Consider the following 17,750-nt stretch of genomic DNA (forward strand, 5'->3'; position numbering starts at 1 on the left):
TGAGTTTTGGCAAGCCATCAAAGGCCACATGACAGGCAGCCAGGGGCAGATTAATATTTATCTTCTAAAATTTTTAGGGGCCCTAGGGGCCAGATAGAATGGCCTGGCAGGCTGCATCTGACCCACAGGCCACATTTTGCCTGCTCCTGAGCTAGACTGTTCTCACTGGTGGCAGATGACAGAACAAAGAAATATAGTCTCAAGTTGCAGCAAGGGAAGTTTAGGTTGGATATTAGGAAAAACTTTCTCACTATGAGGATGGTGAAGTACTGGAATGGGTTACCTAGGGGGGGGAAAAGAAATCTGTGACAAAGCCAAGACTTGAAACACTAATTTTATGCTTTCAATTAGAATGTCCTTTCCCTCAGAGGTGGAAGTATCTCAGACTCCTTAGCTAATGCTTCCTAGCCAAGAAGAAGAAAAGAATGAGAAACTTTGATTCCAGAGCTTGAGTGTCATTCCCAAATCTCCAGCTTTCAACTATATGGAAGCATGTTTAGCATAGATTGATCTATGGCACTCATAATTTTAAACTGCTTGAAGGGGGTTGAAATATCTTATCCCCAATCAGTTTATGCAGCAATTAAATGAATCTTAGAAACTGCGAGTAGATCAGCACTGACCACAACTGCATGCTGGCTGGCCAAACACATTCACTGAACCATCCATGGTGTCTCAGTTCTTCTAGCAAAAAGGATCCTAAACCAACATGTATTTTTACATGTCTATTTTATACATGCTGACTTGAGGATGTGGATATTGGGTTTTGGTTTGTTTTATTTGTGGCTCGTTTTTGTTTTGGGGGTGGGGGGAGTTTGATCATTCAGGTGTTTCTAGTAAAAGAATGTTTTCTGCTGTATTTTTCTGCCATTCCAAAATATTGTAGCACCTCGTTGCACTTTTAGACTTAAGTTTCTCTGGGCCACCCCCATTTCAAAGCTATACTGGTGTTGCACTTCAAAACCAAATTTTTAACCTAGTGCGATATGAATTGACACGACACTCTGTTGATGAATAGCAGAAAGGCTTGTTTTAATAACTACCAACAAGTTGCAAAACTAAATGACAGAAAAAAGACTCTTTCTTAATATACAATGAGCTATTAGCTAAAGGTGCACTGATACATCGGTCCAATATCAGATCAGCTCATTGGAGGGGAGGAGGGGCCAGCTTCTGCCACTGCACACACCCCAGGGGGGCACAGGGGGAGCATGTGCCCTGGATCTGCACGGGGTGGGGCAGGTGGGCTGCAGCTGCAGGCTGGAGCCAGGGCTGCACTGGGCTCTTCTGGGCAGGGGCTGGGCTCAGGGCATGTGGTGGTGATGCTGGGAGTGGGGGCTACAGAAGAGGCTGCAGCTACCCCAGATTTCACTGTAGCCCCACTCCCAGTATCGTCGCCAGCAGCCCTGGCTCCAGCCTGCAGCTGCAGCCCGCCCATCCCACCCCGTGCAGATCCAGGGGCACATGCCCCCTCCCATGCACTTCCGGGGTGCACGCAGTGGCAGGAGCCACCCCCCCCCCACCATGGGGCGCAGCTTCCCGCATGTCCCTTCCCTCTACCCTCCCCTTCCACCACAACAGACTTCCCTGCTGCATGCAGCTGTATCAGAAATCAGATTGGTATCAGCCATCAGTATTGGCCCCCAAAATCTCTATCAGTGCACCCCAGCTATTAGTCCTTGTATTAACTTTGCTGCAAAAAGAACTTTACCCAATGCAGGCAGGATGCAGTTCTTGTACAGCCTTACAGCGTGGATCCTTCACTTGTGGCTGGGTGGTGCAGGATGGCTTCTTGATCTTCCTTGGACTGCACAGACACCTTGCTGGCAGTTTTGTCTTGCTTCTTATACTGTTTTAATTATATAGCTTCAAAGCATTCCTTCTTGATAGTTGGTTAATCAGTGTCCAAACAAAGCAGGCAAGGCCAGAATTAACATATTACAACTGTATGCTGTTTGTGTGTTTGTGAAGTTTGCAAACTTTTCATCAATTTCGAATCAACTAGGATGGGTATTAATTGAATGAGATACCTTTAGGAAGTTGGTCACAGAATACTATTTTTCAGAAGTTATTTAACAATGAAGCCTAATAAATAGCTGCATCAAATGGCTTATGCAGATAGTGAAGATCAGTTACCACCAGATACAACAGGTATGAGTTTCAGAAGAATACACTGGTTCGGCATAATAAACATTTAGAAATTGACTGCCTATTTTGACAAATATGCCTTAATTAATAAATGCATATGTGAGGCAGTGAGGATCAGAGAATAGGTGAGAGGTAGGTTAGCGCAAAACTTTAGACAGATATTGGATGTTTGCGTTGGGAAATAGGTCTTAATCAAAGGGGAAATGTTTTAACCAGGATAATTTAGTCATGTTTTCAATGCACCTTGGCTTTTCTTGCTCTTACAGTCTTTGCTTTCCAGTGGATATTTTAGTTCTTTTGTTTTCTTTAGCGACACTTAGCTTAACTGACATGTAGGTGTAGTTTATAGGTTTATCCCCAGGCCACTTGGCTTTCTGCCTTGCTCTCTGAGTCTTGTTACATTTTTGTAATGACTGTATTAGGTCTCTGCCATTACTTTTAACCATCACCTTTTTTTTAGGCTAGGGTGTGGTAGAAGGTTGAGGACTGTCATGACTATATATCATGGGTCTGGTATTGGGTACCACAAGCACTCCACTCTCTCTTACGCCTAATGGGTTGCAAGCCACTAGTGGAGTTTGATTTTCTTTGTGGCAGGCTTGTAAACATAGTCCAGGCTTGCCTCAGCCACTGTCTTGGCTTTTTGTGCAAGAGACACTGTCCAAGCTTTCACAGTTTTCATATGCAGCACCGACACTGGAGAAATTTCCTTACAAAGACGCTGGTACTTTCCAAAAGATCAGGAGTGGACAGGAGAGACCTGGCACCAGTCATCCTTTAAACAAAAGGAGGAAGGTTAAGTCTCAGGATTAACCACAGGGAAGAACAGAGAAAGATTGAAAAGGAGAGGTGAATAGATGAGAGGGAATTGAAGGAAAGAGCAGGTGAATACATAAATAGTGAATAAAAAAGAGTCACGAGCAGAGGGAGAAGACAATAGAAACAGGGAGGCAGGCAGGTGACTAGAGAGTAAGTGAGAAAGGAGATAATGAAAAGAAAGGAGAAACTGATTAGCAGCATATGCAATAGATTCATAGATGTTAGGGTTGGAAGGGACCTCAATAGATCATCGAGTCCAACCCCCTGCATAGGCAGGAAAGAGTGCTGGGTTTAGATGACCCCAGCTAGATGCTTATCTAACCTCCTCTTGAAGACCCCCAGGGTAGGGGAGAGCACCACCTCCCTTGAGAGCCCATTCCAGACTTTGGCCACTAACTGTGAAGAAGTTCTTCCTAATGTCTAGTCTAAATCTGCTCTCTGCTAGCTTGTGGCCATTATTTCTTGTAACCCCCAGGGGCGCCGTAGTGAATAAAACCTCACCAATTCCCTTCTGTGCCCCCGTGATGAACTTATAGGCAGCCACAAGGTCGCCTCTCAACCTTCTCTTGCAGAGGCTGAAGAGGTCCAGGTGCCCCAGTCTCTCCTCATAGGGCTTGGCTGCAAGCCCTTAACCATACGAGTGGCCCTTCTCTGGACCATCTCCAGGTTATCCGCATCCCTCTTGAAGTGCAGTGCCCAGAATTGCACGCAGTACTCCAACTGCGGTCTGACCGGCGCCCGATAGAGGGGAAGTATCACTTCTTTGGATCTATTCGTCATGCATCTGCTGATGCACGATAAAGTGCCATTGGCTTTTCTGATGGCTTCGTCACACTGCCGACTCATGTTCATCTTGGAGTCCACTAGGACTCCAAGATCCCTTTCCGCTTCCGTGCCGCCCAGCTGGTCATTTCCTAGGCAGTAGGTGTGCTGGACATTTTTCCTCCCTAGGTGCAGCACTTTGCATTTCTCCTTGTTGAACTGCATTCTGTTGTTTTCTCCCCACTTGTCCAACCTGTCCAGGTCTGCCTGCAGCTGTTCCCTGCCCTCCGGCATGTCCACTTCTCCCCATAGCTTTGTGTCATCCACAAACTTGGACAGAGTACGCTTCACTCCCTCGTCCAAGTTGCTGATGAAGACATTAAAGAGTATCGGTCCAAGGACCGAGCCCTGCAGGACCCCACTGCCCACACTCTTCCAGGTCGAAACCGACCCATCCACTACGACTCTCTGGGTGCGACCCTCTAGCCAATTCGCCACCCACCGGACTGTGTAGTCATCCAAGTCACAGCCTCTTAGCTTGTTCACCAGTATGGGGTGGGATACCGTATCGAAGGCCTTCCTGAAGTCTAAGTAAACGATGTCAACCCCTACTCCTGTGTCCAGGCGTTTTGTAACCTGGTCATAAAAAGAGACTAGATTAGTCAGGCATGATCTGCCTGCTACGAACCCATGCTGGTTTCCCCTCAGCATAATTTGTCCTGTCGGGCTCTCACAAATATGAGCCTTGATAATTTTTTCAAAGACTTTGCCAAGGATGGAGGTGAGACTGACTGGCCTATAGTTGCTCAGGTCTTCCTTCCTCCCCTTCTTGAAAATGGGGACCACGTTGGCCCTTTTCCAGTCCTCTGGGACTTGGCTCGTGCGCCACGAGCTTTCAAATATTCCCGCCAGTGGCTGTGCAATGATGTCGGCCAGTGCCTTCAGCACCCTCGGATGGAGCTCATCCGGGCCTGCCGACTTAAAGGCATCCAGTTCTTCCAAGTGATTCTGCACCATCTCAGGGTCCATGCATGGTAGTCTGGCGCCCTGCTGCTGCCTCTCTACAATCCCAGTGAGAGCCTTGTCCTGCCCTTCACTTAGGAACACTGAGGCAAAGAACTCATTGAGGAGTTCAGCCTTGTCCCCCCTGTCCGTGACCAATTGCTTCTGTCCATTTAGTAGGGGTCCTATTCCTCCCTGGGCCTTCCTTTTACTCCCTATATATCTAAAAAACAATTTCTTGTTGTCCTTTACTTGGGATGCCATCCTCAGCTCCATGGTAGCTTTGGCCCATCTAACTGCCTCCCTACAAGTGCGAGCAGAGGAGGTATACTCCTCTTTGGTAATCTCTCCCTGTTTCCACCTTTTATGTGCCCCCCTTCTGGCCTGTAGGCTGCCCTGGATTTCTCTGGTCAGCCAAAGAAGCCTCCTGGCCCCTTTCCCTCTTTTTCCATGCATTGGGATTGTCTCCCTTTGTGCCCGAAGGATCATTTCCTTCAGGCACAGCCACCCTTCTTGGGCTCCCATCACTTCAAAACTCCTACTCTGCCGTGCATCCTTGACTAATCGCCTGAGTTCATTGAAATCAGCTTTCCTAAAGTCTAGCACTTTCACCCTACTAATTACCTTACCCACTCAACGTCTTATGAAGAATTCTTTTATTAGGTGATCACTGTCCCCCAGATGGCTACCGATCTGTAGGTCCCCTACCATGTCATCCCCTGTTGCCAATACCAGATCCAGTATGGCATTCCCCCTAGTGGGACTGTGTACCTCCTGTGTCAGGTGGAGGTCCTGTACACGGGTTAGAAACCTGCGTGAACGGTGGGACTTTGCTGTCTGCGTCTCCCAGCAGATGTCTGGGTAGTTTAGGTCCCCCATGACTACTACCTTCTTAGCTTTTATGGTCTCCGAGAGCTGCCTCAGGAGCCCCAAATCTAGTTCTTCCCCTTTGTGTGGGGGTCTGTAGCAGACCCCTACCACCAAATCCCTTTCTCCTTGCCCCAGATGTAATCTAACCCACAATCCTTCTACTTCCTCATCCTTCGATTCCGTCTTGATGAGGGTCAATGTATATTGCTCATTGACATAGAGTGAAACCCCTTCCCCTTTCTTCCCCACCCTATCCTTTCTGTACAGCCTATAACCCTCAATATGTACTGCCCAGTCGCAGGAGCGCTAGTTCATCCTGCTTGTTCCCCATGCTCCTAGCATTGGTATATAGGCACTTGAGCCCTGTGACTGGTGCCTTTGCTGCCCCCCAGCTCCGAGTCCCAAGGGGCCCCTTATTTCTTACCTGCTTATTTCTTACCTGTGCTGTACTGCTGGCCGCCCCATGGCTCACAGGTTCCCAATGTTCTTCTTCAGGCTGGGCTGTCCTTGTGGGTGCCACATGGTTTGGTGGTCCACAGCTTCCCCCGCCCTCATCTTCCCCTCCCCACAACGAGCCTAATTTAAAGCCCGCCGAAGGAGATCTGCCAACCTAGAAGAAAACACATGCTTACCTTTGGGGGACAGGTGAAGCCCATCCCAACTGAGCATGTCCCTCGTCGTGATGTGCTGGTCGTTGTCCAGGAAGCCGAAGACTGCCTCGAGACACCACTGCCGAAGCCACCAGTTGGTCTCTCTAATGCAGTTCTCATGCCGTCTTCTGCGTCCGTTCACTGGTAGGATGGAAGAGAAAACCACCTGTGCACTGAACTCCTTCAGCACGCCACCCAGAGCACTGTAGTCCGTCATCAGGTGATTGGGGGTTCTCCTGGCCGCATCATTAGTACCCACATGGACTAGGACCATGGGGTAGTAATCGGTGGGCTTAATCCTGGCCTGGATTACCTCCTTCACATCCTGAATCTTTGCTCCGGGCAGGCAGTAGACCTCTTGTGTTGAGGGGTCCTAGCGACAGATGGACCCTTCCATACCTCTCAGGATGGAGTCGCCTATGACAAGCACTTGTCGCCTCCTCCTCTGGGTCCGCGTGGATCTCTTGACCAGTTCGGAGTGTGAAGAATGTGGTGTTGCTTCCTGCCCGAGGGTTTCCTCCTCTCCTTCCATCTCCTGCAGGGTCGCCAGGGCTGCGTACCTGTTCTCCAGTCGGACTGGAGGAACTGGTATCAGTTCGCTGCAAGCAGCTCCGGTCCTGGATGTGACCGTCTGCCACTCTGCTGTGGAGGGCATTCCCCGGGCTGCTTCTTTCTTAGGTGCCTGGTCCTGCAGGGAAAAGAAATAGCTGTCAATTTCATCCTCCGCCTCCCTGATACACCTCAGCCTGCTAACCTCCTCCCGGAGCTCCCTCACTTGCGCCTCCAGAGCCCTAAGACGGGCTCCTGCCGGACAGTGTGGAAACATCATGAATCCATACTGTTTTTCATGTAAAGTTCCTTCAAACTGGCCTGCATGCAGAACTGTATAAGGTAGGGCTTTAGGTCACATGCAAATTATATTAATTCAAGTTAAGATGGTACAATTTCCAGATTGAGTCAGGCTCTCAAGTGGAAGTAATTGAGGATTTTTTTCCATTTATTCTGGTGATACCTCTTACAAAGATCCTGCTTGATAACATTATTCCAAATCTCTTATACTTGGAAATTTGAATAATATTAAATTTTATTCAGAATCTTCCAAGCGCATCAGCTTTATGGACACAAACAGCCAGGTTGGCAAGAAAGTTCACCAATCAGAAAAGTAAATGAGGATGGTTTTAGTGGGCTTGTGACACAAATCTATAATCATAAAGGACTATTCAGAATAAATTATATAAATAGTCCATTGAAAACAAAACTACCTGTGTTTAAAAAAAAAAAAAAATTTGAGGTAAAAAGCATCAGAACTGAGCTATGAGTAGGAAATCTTTTTGCCAGTGCCTTACTAAAGACTTCCTATTGTTTTTAAATGAATACTTCCTTATTTTCTGTACTTACCATGCTTATTTCCAGTACGGGGATTGTTGTGAATTTTAGTTTTTTCCTATTTAAATGAATATGATGTTTTCATGATAGACGGAACTTAAAAAATGTTCTATTTTTTCTCTTCTGGCAAAAACCAGAAGATGGAATATTTTCTTAATAATATTTGCTTCTGGGGTTTATATATAAAATGTTGTACATGGTTAATCTAATAATGTACTTAACATTTCTAAATTGGTAGTAGATGATTACAAGCAGAAATCCCAGTTAAATATTTCAGTTTTCACATGTTCATTGCTTGCTTTTCAGCAAACTGTTTCAGTAAAAATAATCTTAAAGGTCTCATTTCACAAAATATAGAAATACCATACAAACCAGAGCTAACTGCCTTAGCTTAATAAGTATATCTGTGAGACACTGTATTACATCGCCTCTTGATACCCCATTTAAAATTATTCAAGTCACATTAATTTTAAGCTGCATTTTTTATAGAGAAGCAGCTCTAAAATAATTAGAATAAAGAATAAACTACTCATATGTCTAAATAAAAAGGTCTGGTACAAAAATAGTTTTTTTAATATCTCAGGCAAACCAAATTCAGTAACATAGACTGAAGGCTGTATTTCCTATCAACCCAAACATTTGGGTTGATACAGACATTTGACATTTAAGGCTTCATACCATGTTCCTTTTTGGTTTCAGCCTATAACTTTCCCTCGACATACACATCCAATTTCTCGTGTTCCTTGGTTTGCATTGGCACTAACAAATTTGTCACTTGCTAGCAAAAAAAAATGATGGTAGCATTAAGTAAAGCTTGAAAACCACAAGAAATGTTATGCTGAACTGTGGCCATTAGACAGAATTATAAATACTGAAATATTATAAACTATATTCTTAATCCCCTTAAAAATCTCAACTATAAGATGAGATCAACTGTTTAGTGCAGTTATAAAAACACTGTTGTTGAATACATACCAGTTGTTTTTTCCTTGAGTGGTGGCCAGATTGTTTGATTAATTGAGAAAGAAAGAGTCATATAGATGCTGAAAATGCTGAGGTATTCACCGGTGTATTTTTTTAAAAATAAGTGTCCACTCTTAAATGGTGAGCAGCTATTCTCTGAATCAGAGAGAACTAGGATGGTCTTTGAATTTATTTTTGGCTCTATTTCTTTCTATTTTTTACATCTTCGGTCCAAGTTAGATTACGTAGCTAAGATCTGTGAGCGCCACTGAGTATGACCTATGATAGCTAGGAAATGCATGATATTTTGGCACCTATCATCTTCCTCTTGCAGAGAGTCAGATATTTTTGACTACCGCTACTATAATATATTCTAATGAGAATATTCAAATTCAGTGCAGTTTATCCTTCATGCTTTGCATTGTTCTTTTCTAGTTTGATAAATATTAACTAGATCACTGGTATCATTACTACTGAATGAGGAAGTTTCCTATACCAAAAGATTAATTGGAGGGGAAGCTAGTAATTTTGCAGTTGTATTTGAGAAAATAAGGCCAATTAAATCCTTGTAACAAAATTCTAGTAGCTAGAATTAATCATTTTCTTTTCTCCTTGTCCTATGTGTTAATTTGTTCTTTTACAAAATATATTGATACGAGCTTGACTTACCTACAGTCAAACAGTTTAATATTGTTCCTAGTTAGTGTTGTGATGTATTGACTATTAGGTTATAACTTAAATACCCATCCTTATTACAGTTGGCTTAATTGTAATTTCTGCCTGGAACCTGTCGCCCCTAACAAAAATGGGAGTTTCCATCTAAAATACAGTAATGCACTTGCATTAAATAGATGTAATTTTTAAACTGTTCCATTATTTCACATGTAACTCATGTAGGATAACAGCAGGAGCCAACTTTTTTGGCAGGTGTGCCACAAATTAGTCCTGACCCCTCCAAGTACAACTCTGATCCCTCTTCTTCTGTCCAACCTACTGTTCTGCTTTCTGCTCTCTGCCCAATCTCCTCTACTTCTGCTTCCTGACCTATCCTCCCTTACTAATCTCCTCTTCTGCTTCTTGCCCTATCAGTTGCTGCCATGTGCTACACAGACAGTTACTATGCCAGTCGTAGCATGCATGCTGCAGGTTGGCCACCCCTGTAATATGAAATGATAAATGTGGACTTGAAGAATGTCCTATTCCTATTACTAGGAGTACCTAGCACATATTATTAGTACATCAGTCCCTGGAAAAATCATGGAGCAGGTCCTCAAGGTATCCATTTCTAAGCACTTGGAGGAGGTGATTAGGAACAGTCAGCATGGATTCACCTAGGGCAAGTCATGCCTGACTAACCTGATCGCCTTCTATGACAAGATGACTGGCACTGTGCATGCGGAGAAAGCAGCAGATGTGATATATCTTGACTTTAGCAAGGCTTTTGAGATGGTCTCCCACAACATTTTTGCAAGCAAGCTAAGGAAGTACACATTGGATGAATAAACTGTAAGGTGGATAGAAAACTGGCTGGATCATTGGACTCAAAGGGGAATATTGCAGGGTAAAATGGCTTGATGTCTAATTGGCAGCTGGTATCAAGTGGAGTCCCCAGGGGTCAGTCTTAGGACCAGTTTTATTCAGTATCTTCATGAATGACCTGAAAGATGAGATGGAGTGCACCCTAAGCAAGTTTGCAGATCACGCCCTGCTGGGGGGGAGTAGTAGATAAGCTTAGGGGTAGAGCTAGTATTCAGGGAGACCTCAGCAAATTGCAGGATTGGACCAAAAGAAATCTCATAAGGTTTAGTAGAAGCAAGTGCAAAGTCCTGCACCAGTATAGGCTGGGGGCTGACTGGCTAAGCACCAGCTCTTCAGAAAAGAACTTGGGGGTTACAGTGGACACTAAATTGAATATGAACCAACAGTGTGAGCTTGTTGCAAAGAAGGCTAATGGCATACTGAACTGCATGAGTAAGAGCATTGCCAGCAGATCTAGGAAAGTGATTATTCCCCTCTATTTGCCACTGGTGAGACCACAGCTGGAGTACTGTGTCCAGTTTTGGGCCCTCCACTACAGAAAGGATGTAGACAAATTGGAGAGAGTCCAGCAGAGGGCCACAAAAATGGTTAGTGGGCTGGGGCACATACATGTCTTCTGAGATGAGGCTGAGGGAACTGGGCTTATATAGTCTGAAGAAGAGAAGACTGAGGGGGGATTTAACAGCAGCCTTCAACTACCTGAAGGGTGGTTCCAAAGAGGATGGAGCTGGACTGTTCCCAGTGGTGGAAGATGACAGAACAAGGAACAATGGTCTGAAGTTGCAGCAAGAGATGTTTAGGTTAGATATTAGGAAAATACTTTCTCACTAGGAGGACTGGATTACCCAGAAAGGTGGTGGAATCTCCACTGTTGGAGGTTTTTAGGACCAGGCTAGACAAAGGTTTGGCTGGGATGATCTAATTGGGGATAGACCTACGTAGAGCAGGGGGTTGGACTAGATGACTTCCTGAGGTCCCTTCCAGCCCTAATTGTCTATTATTCTATTTTAAAGTTGGTCCAAAGTCATTTGCTTTAATCAGGCTTTTCTTTGTATAATGTAAGATGGAATTTACAAGGGGCGGAGGTCCAGAAGTCTCAAGCTGGTAGTCACTGGGCCCTCTGTTACGTGTCGAGGGTGAGGGAAGGAAAGTTCAATTTTAACATAGCTTGCCGCCATCAGTTTTTCGAGGTATTTTTCCTTAGCAGGGAGAGATCATCAGGCTTGCAAAGAAAACCATGATGTCCTGTCAAAATAAACAGACCAAAGTTCTGTTGGAAAATCAGAGGTTACTTGCATGACTCTGCATCTTCTCCCTCTGGCAACTGAGCTCACCAGGGAACCAAGCTATTGACAGATTCCACCTCCCTGCTTCACACAGCTAGAAGCCTAGAAGTGACTGTGTCCAGTAAAAGTATCATTTTGGCCGCTCTTCTCCAAAGTCCCTCTAAGGAAGGAAGTGGCCGCTCTTCTCCAGAGTCCCTCTAAGAGTCTGGTTTCCACTAAACACAAGGTGTAAGTGCAAAAGGCCTTCTATAGGTATTGGAGCGTGAGAAACAAAATCATTGTGTTGATTCTTCTCTTATGTAAATGAAAAGCACTTTGTCTTGACTACGCATCATTTGCTCCTGTCCAGACTGTATGCTGCAGTGTGCCAGGAAGCTCTTTGAAGAGAACCCTTCTTAACTTTACTAGTAACATTGGACCCCTGGCTTATCATGTACAGTATCAGGGGTATGCAGTACATGCAAAGATGGGAGTTTTGTAGGCTAGCTTTTCACCATGTAAAGATGTCATTGACCAATACACTTTACTTAGCACTGCATCCATTGTTAAGCTAGTAGTTTTTACAGCAAAAATGACCTTTTGCAGACCATGATTATTAACAATGGATGCAGTGCTAAGCAGAGTGACATCTCTGATATAGAAAAGGTTAAAGTAACAGGCTGTTATATTTGAAACAAACTGAAGAAAAATTCAAAGCTGTCAATGGCCTCAAGCATTCTGACTCATGCCAGTAGAGTTTAAGAATCATTAAATGAAAATAGAAAACCTATAAGTATATCTTGAAGTTAATTTTTTTGGTCCTCCCACCAATAAGTTTCTCCCTTGGTGTAGAAATATATGTAAGAATATATCCAAATACTGCAGGGATTGAATTATGTTGCAATAAATCATGTCTAGTTGCATGGACAGAATTCAGCCTTTGGCATACCAGGTATGAATTATTGCACTGTAATTCACAGACTGTCATGTCTTATTGCTTAATTTGAGATCCTTGATTTAAAGCATAACCTGTTGAAGTGTACCAAAGCAATGCAAGAATTTTACACTCAGATTCTTATAAAATCAATGGCTGGTGAAGATAAATTCTACTGCCCCCTTTGAAAACTTTACTTTCATAGGCCTCCTGTTCCAGAATTATCATCAGAATTATCTCATTATATGAGAGATCTCTCTCTCATATCTCTACACCACATTTGACCATTTTATTACACATGCTTGTCCTCATTTAATGTACTTTGTGACATCTTTCATTGAACAGGGGCCTTCAAGCAGCAGGCATTGCAGCAGTTGTTGCATAGTCTGAGGCGCTGTGCCACAGTCACAGGTGGTTGGTATAACCCTACTTCATTAGTTCCTGGGAGCATCCAACTCCAGCATTTAGTCCATTGAGACATTGCCACCTTTGCCATGATTCATCAGCCCCTGATGGCAAGGACTCAGCCACTAGAATTGCCATTTTTTGCCACCATACATTTACTTCAGCCTTTTGTTCCACATCTGTAGTCATGTCTCCTTGGGCGTGGCATCAAGAGGTTGGGTGCTGGTGAGGAAGCTCCTGCATGACTTCAGCTGTTCGTATGCTGCAGGATGGTCGTACAGCTGCTGTCTTGCATCTTCAGTTTGTCTCAATCATTCTGTCCTACTGGCCACTGCTCTTCTGATGTCAGTAAGAGCAGTGCAGCCCTCAGGCACATACTATTTAGGCTAGTAGGCTTTAGACATCCTGTGATTCCTGAAGCCTACTAGCAGCTATCATTCAGAATGGAGTCATGGTGCTTAGCATGTACAAATCTCTCCCATACAAGGCATACGTACTTGGCAGAGGAGAAGCTGGAGAGCCAGAGCAGTGGTTCGAATGGTTTCAGAATGAGAGTATTTCTGTTATCCTAACAAAGAACTGAATGTAACAGGCGTTTAATATTTTGTGCTTCCTATTATAGCAATAGCAAACAAACAAGTCTCTTACTCAGAGAGTTTTTCAAAATGAACAAACAATGCATGCTTGATTGTAGATAGTATTTGCAGTAGAAGTGTCAATGGAAATTTCAAGGCATGTTGCCAAAATGCAATAAATAATTTTACGAGATGTTATGGTGTCAGTGAATCTGTAGCTAGGCAGGAAATATGCGCATCTATTTCCTGCTTTCTGCTGGTGACCTCAGCTATTGTAATGATCAGTTTGATCTGGCTTGCAACTGATATAGCCCCATTGTAGTTGTACAGGTTTAAATTAGGACAAAATTTGGTCCACAGTATATATTTGGTCCACAGGCTACTTCAGATGTTCCCAGTGTCAGCTGCTTTTGAGTTACAGTAAATAGTCACATTGTGGATCTGTATAATACTGCTTTCATTTCTTCTTCTAAACTACTTCAAACAAATTGCACAAGTTCTAGTACCACATGAAAAATAGAGGTCAAAGAAATGTCTTTATATTCCAAGTCATCTGAGTCATTCTGGAGTAATTATCTAAATGAAATGCCCATAAATCATGGAAATGTAGAATGAGAATTCAGTTAAGAATAGATTATTTATTATGTGAATTGTGTTGTTGCCCAAAAAGTCTTAAGCAATATATTAATTGTATTTTTTAATTAAATTCTAGCTGGACAACTTAGCCAGTCAGCACATTTTGCTCTCCAGCTGCCTTACAGTGTGCTTGGTTTGGGACGTAGTGCCAATTTCCTCGATCACTTGTATGTTGGCATTCCTCGTCCTTTAGGAGAAAAGGTAAGGTTAAGATTTACCTTGCATAAATTATTATTTTCCAGTGTTTTTCTAACCTGATAAATTCTGTAGCTTGCTATTCCTAAGCCTACTTTTTGAGACACCAAAATGATGGAGCCATTTTGAGTTCTGAAAAGTTTGCTTGAAGACAACAGTATGTGTGTCTGTTTTCTCCAGCCTGCACTATCAATCTTTTAACCTTTTATGTCAACAATAAGACAAAAGTTGCACTCAAAAAGAGCACAGGCATAGTTCTTGTGAACTGTTAACATAGGAGTATAGTGCTTGTTTAAGTTATAGATACTTATATTTGACCTAGAGTCTCACCAATTTATGCTGTGATTAACATCAGATTAATTTAGTAAGCATGGTCTGGATGTGTTAAGTACTTGGATAGGAAACATGCGAGAATCACAAATGCAGCAGGAAAATGACTCGGTTGCTTCTTGAATCACTTTCTTCATTAATAATGAGCTCATTATCAGCATGGTAAAAGGTATTCTGCTGAATGGACCTTCCTTTGGATGGAAGTGTGAAGCCCAGGTTCTGACCATGTATGATTGGTCAAGATCCCATATCCTATTTTAACAGTTAGTATTCTGGTTGAATTATACTTTGGATAATTACATTCTGACTACATAAAATTCCCCTACAGAATCAGTTCTTCACTTCCTACCGTAAACTGCAGTGCCAATGTGCACTTAAGTAGAAGCCATGTTTTACTTCAATGATGGCTATGTCTGTGGTGGATGCAGTGATCAGTAGTTTTTATTTGGCTTGTAAATTACTTCAGAATCCAAGCTAAAAATTAATCTAAATGTAAAATAATTATCCCCATCCATCCCTTACTCATGAAAACCACTTGAACTTTCTGTTTTTTCTTGTGTAAATTTAATCAGGAAATGTCTAAATACTTCACAAAATAACACCTCTTTGGTTTTAAGAGGTAAACCTAACTTTTGTGTCTTCTTGCAGTCTGCACGGAAACAGGAATGGACAGCTATCATCCCAAACTCCCAACTTATAGTCATTCCATACCCTCACCATGCTCCTCAAAGGTAATGTTATTAATTGGACTATATGTTACAAAATTATAATATAGAAACAGATTTTTAATTGTGTATCACTTTGTTATCCTCCATATTTTCATAAGCAAATTAAGGAAATGTGGCCTAGATGAAGTCACTCTAAAGTGGGTGCCCAAGAGGCTGCAAAACCACGGTCAAAGACTACAGTCATCCATAATAAAAACAGGTGGTTATTTTTAAGTGATATGCTGTCCTGGTCCCAGTTCTTATCAGTACTTTCATTAATGATTTGGAGGATGAAATAAGAGTATATGTTCATAAAAGCTGCAGGCAACACCAAGACAGGAGGAACCTTAGCACTTTGGAAGGCAAAGAGGTGTTGATAAATGGGAGAACCAGTCTAAAATCGATGAATGAAATTCATATAGACAAAGGTAAAATTCTGCATTTAAAAATAAATATAAAATTGGAGATAACTGGCAATGCAGGTAGCCAAAAAAGGAGCTGGGAGTGATAATGGATCATAAACTGTTCAAGTCCGCAACATGGTGCTATTATAAAACCCGACAAGTCTTATATTTGAGTATTCTATCAGGAGGATTATATATAGGATACAAGAGGTAATTATTTCCCCCTAGGGGAGAATAATTGCATCCAGAACAACAGGGTGAGCGGCAGCTAAGCAGTAGTCCAAGGGCTACAACTTAACCCTTCACAGTCCAGGCCACCACTTGAACAGCCCTGTGCTGAAGGATTTGGACATTGGCCTAAATTAGATGTGGAAGTTTGGGTGAGGTACACTAGTCCTTAGAAACTTGGTATGTCTTGCCCACACAGGCAGGAGCAAGCTGATCACTAGATTTGGGTTTAAGAAGAATTTTTTCTCCAGACCAGGACCTTTGGATATTTTCCCCCTTCTCTGCAATGTCTGAGATTATCTGGGCATATTTTAACTTGACTGATTTCCTGTCTTAGTAGCAAAGTGTTACCAGTACCCTCATCTTCCCCTACCCTTTACTAGTGGTCTGTTGTAGAGTGTTTTATTGGACGCTGTGAGGCTCTGAGGTGCAAGAGGACCAGATTAGATGTTCTTGTGGACACTTTTGGACAAATTGTTGCTTGCAAATGTGAAAGACTGCAGTTGATGGCCTCAGAGGCCCCTTCTAGTTCCAGGGAACATATAAAGGTGTACACACATTTGTTAGCGTGATTCTTGTAAATAAGCATGTATCTTCATTTGCTTCTGTGATGGAAAAAAAATGTCAAATTTATAGTGCATAATGGACTTCACATCAGTCATTTGTATTTTTTTGTTAAACTACAGACTCTTTTATATAATGCCAAAGAACATTCAAAACACATTATTGAATATATTCCTGTAAATGAAAACGTACCTTCCAAAGTTATTGACCAAGTAACAAGTACAGCCACAGCAAAAGTGCATGTTTTGGTTTCATCAAATATGCATCCAGTGTGTCTACGTAGATTCAAAAGTTTCTGTTCAGAACATGGTGTATGTTGCTATCTATGAATCTGTGCATTTTCTTGGAGGAAGAGATGAAAATGTTGCTTGCAGGAGGATTTTAACACTGAAATCAATTTGAGCTAAAAGCATTTATACAAAAAAATGGACTCAGGAACATAGAAAAAATTTCCTCTTACTGCTGTTGAATATATATGTCAAATTAAAGTTTACTAGTCAACCTCTAGCATTTCCCTATGCTTTGTCTTGGGGTAAAGTCATAGTTGCTTTTATAACATAGAAATGATTCTGATGTCAAGATGTGAGCATTAAAACTTTACTGTAGAAGACATGAGATGTGAAGTACCAAGTCCTTTTCTGTAAAATATGCTTGGTTCTAATTATCAACCCTAAGATTAATAGCAGCCAAATGAGTCACCCAGTACCATTCTGTTGGCCCAGTAAAAATATCAACTCACAAAAATTCTTGCCTCTTCTCATTTCCTGAACCATCATGGCTACATGATCACTTCAGTGTATTTCTGTTAAGTAGCCATTCCTTTCAATGACTAATATTTTGGAGGACAAAATTGTTTGTTACCCAAACCACCCTTCCTGGCAGTTAAAATACATGTGTGCATATTGTTCATGCTCAAGACTATCCTAAACAGTCACCAGAAGAAAACAGGAAGATGACAAGACTCAAGTTTCTTAATTATTCCTAAGCAAAGGGATGGGGAAAAGGCCCTGAACCTCTTAGCTCCTCTTTCTACTCAGTACTGAAGCAAAAAAGAGGGTACAAATATATGATTTTTTTTAAGCAGTCCTTTATTGATCACTTAAATCCCAAGCAGGACTTCTGCACTCTCAAAATGTAAGGAATCCTTTCCTCTATGAATGGTCTTTTCTAAAGGTAAACAGGCATTGCTGTTCTTTTATTGACAAAATTGATTTTCTCCTCTAGTAATTCATAATCAAAAAGAAAGATCTTGCCTAAGGAATGAGTTCTCCTCAAATACACAAATTATCAGGACAGGGTGGCTCTGCTCTCTTAAGTCTGTAGGCAGACAGATGGAAAGAATACCAAGCAAACAGTAACAAATACTCA

The 17,750-nt window shown here is 42.5% G+C and overlaps 1 protein-coding gene across 1 annotated transcript in view; it reads left to right on the forward strand.

Moving 5' to 3' along the window:
• Positions 1 to 17,750, forward strand: part of ITFG1 (integrin alpha FG-GAP repeat containing 1) — a 234,549-nt gene that overhangs the window by 205,449 nt on the left and 11,350 nt on the right. The window contains exons 15-16 of the mRNA XM_006271204.4: positions 14,031 to 14,155; positions 15,128 to 15,210. Of these exons, the coding sequence (XP_006271266.1) occupies positions 14,031 to 14,155; positions 15,128 to 15,210 (208 nt within the window). The remainder of the gene's footprint in view (positions 1 to 14,030; positions 14,156 to 15,127; positions 15,211 to 17,750) is intronic.

This window comes from Alligator mississippiensis, chromosome 10, assembly GCF_030867095.1.
Source record: "Alligator mississippiensis isolate rAllMis1 chromosome 10, rAllMis1, whole genome shotgun sequence".
NCBI classification, from domain to species: Eukaryota; Metazoa; Chordata; order Crocodylia; family Alligatoridae; genus Alligator; species Alligator mississippiensis.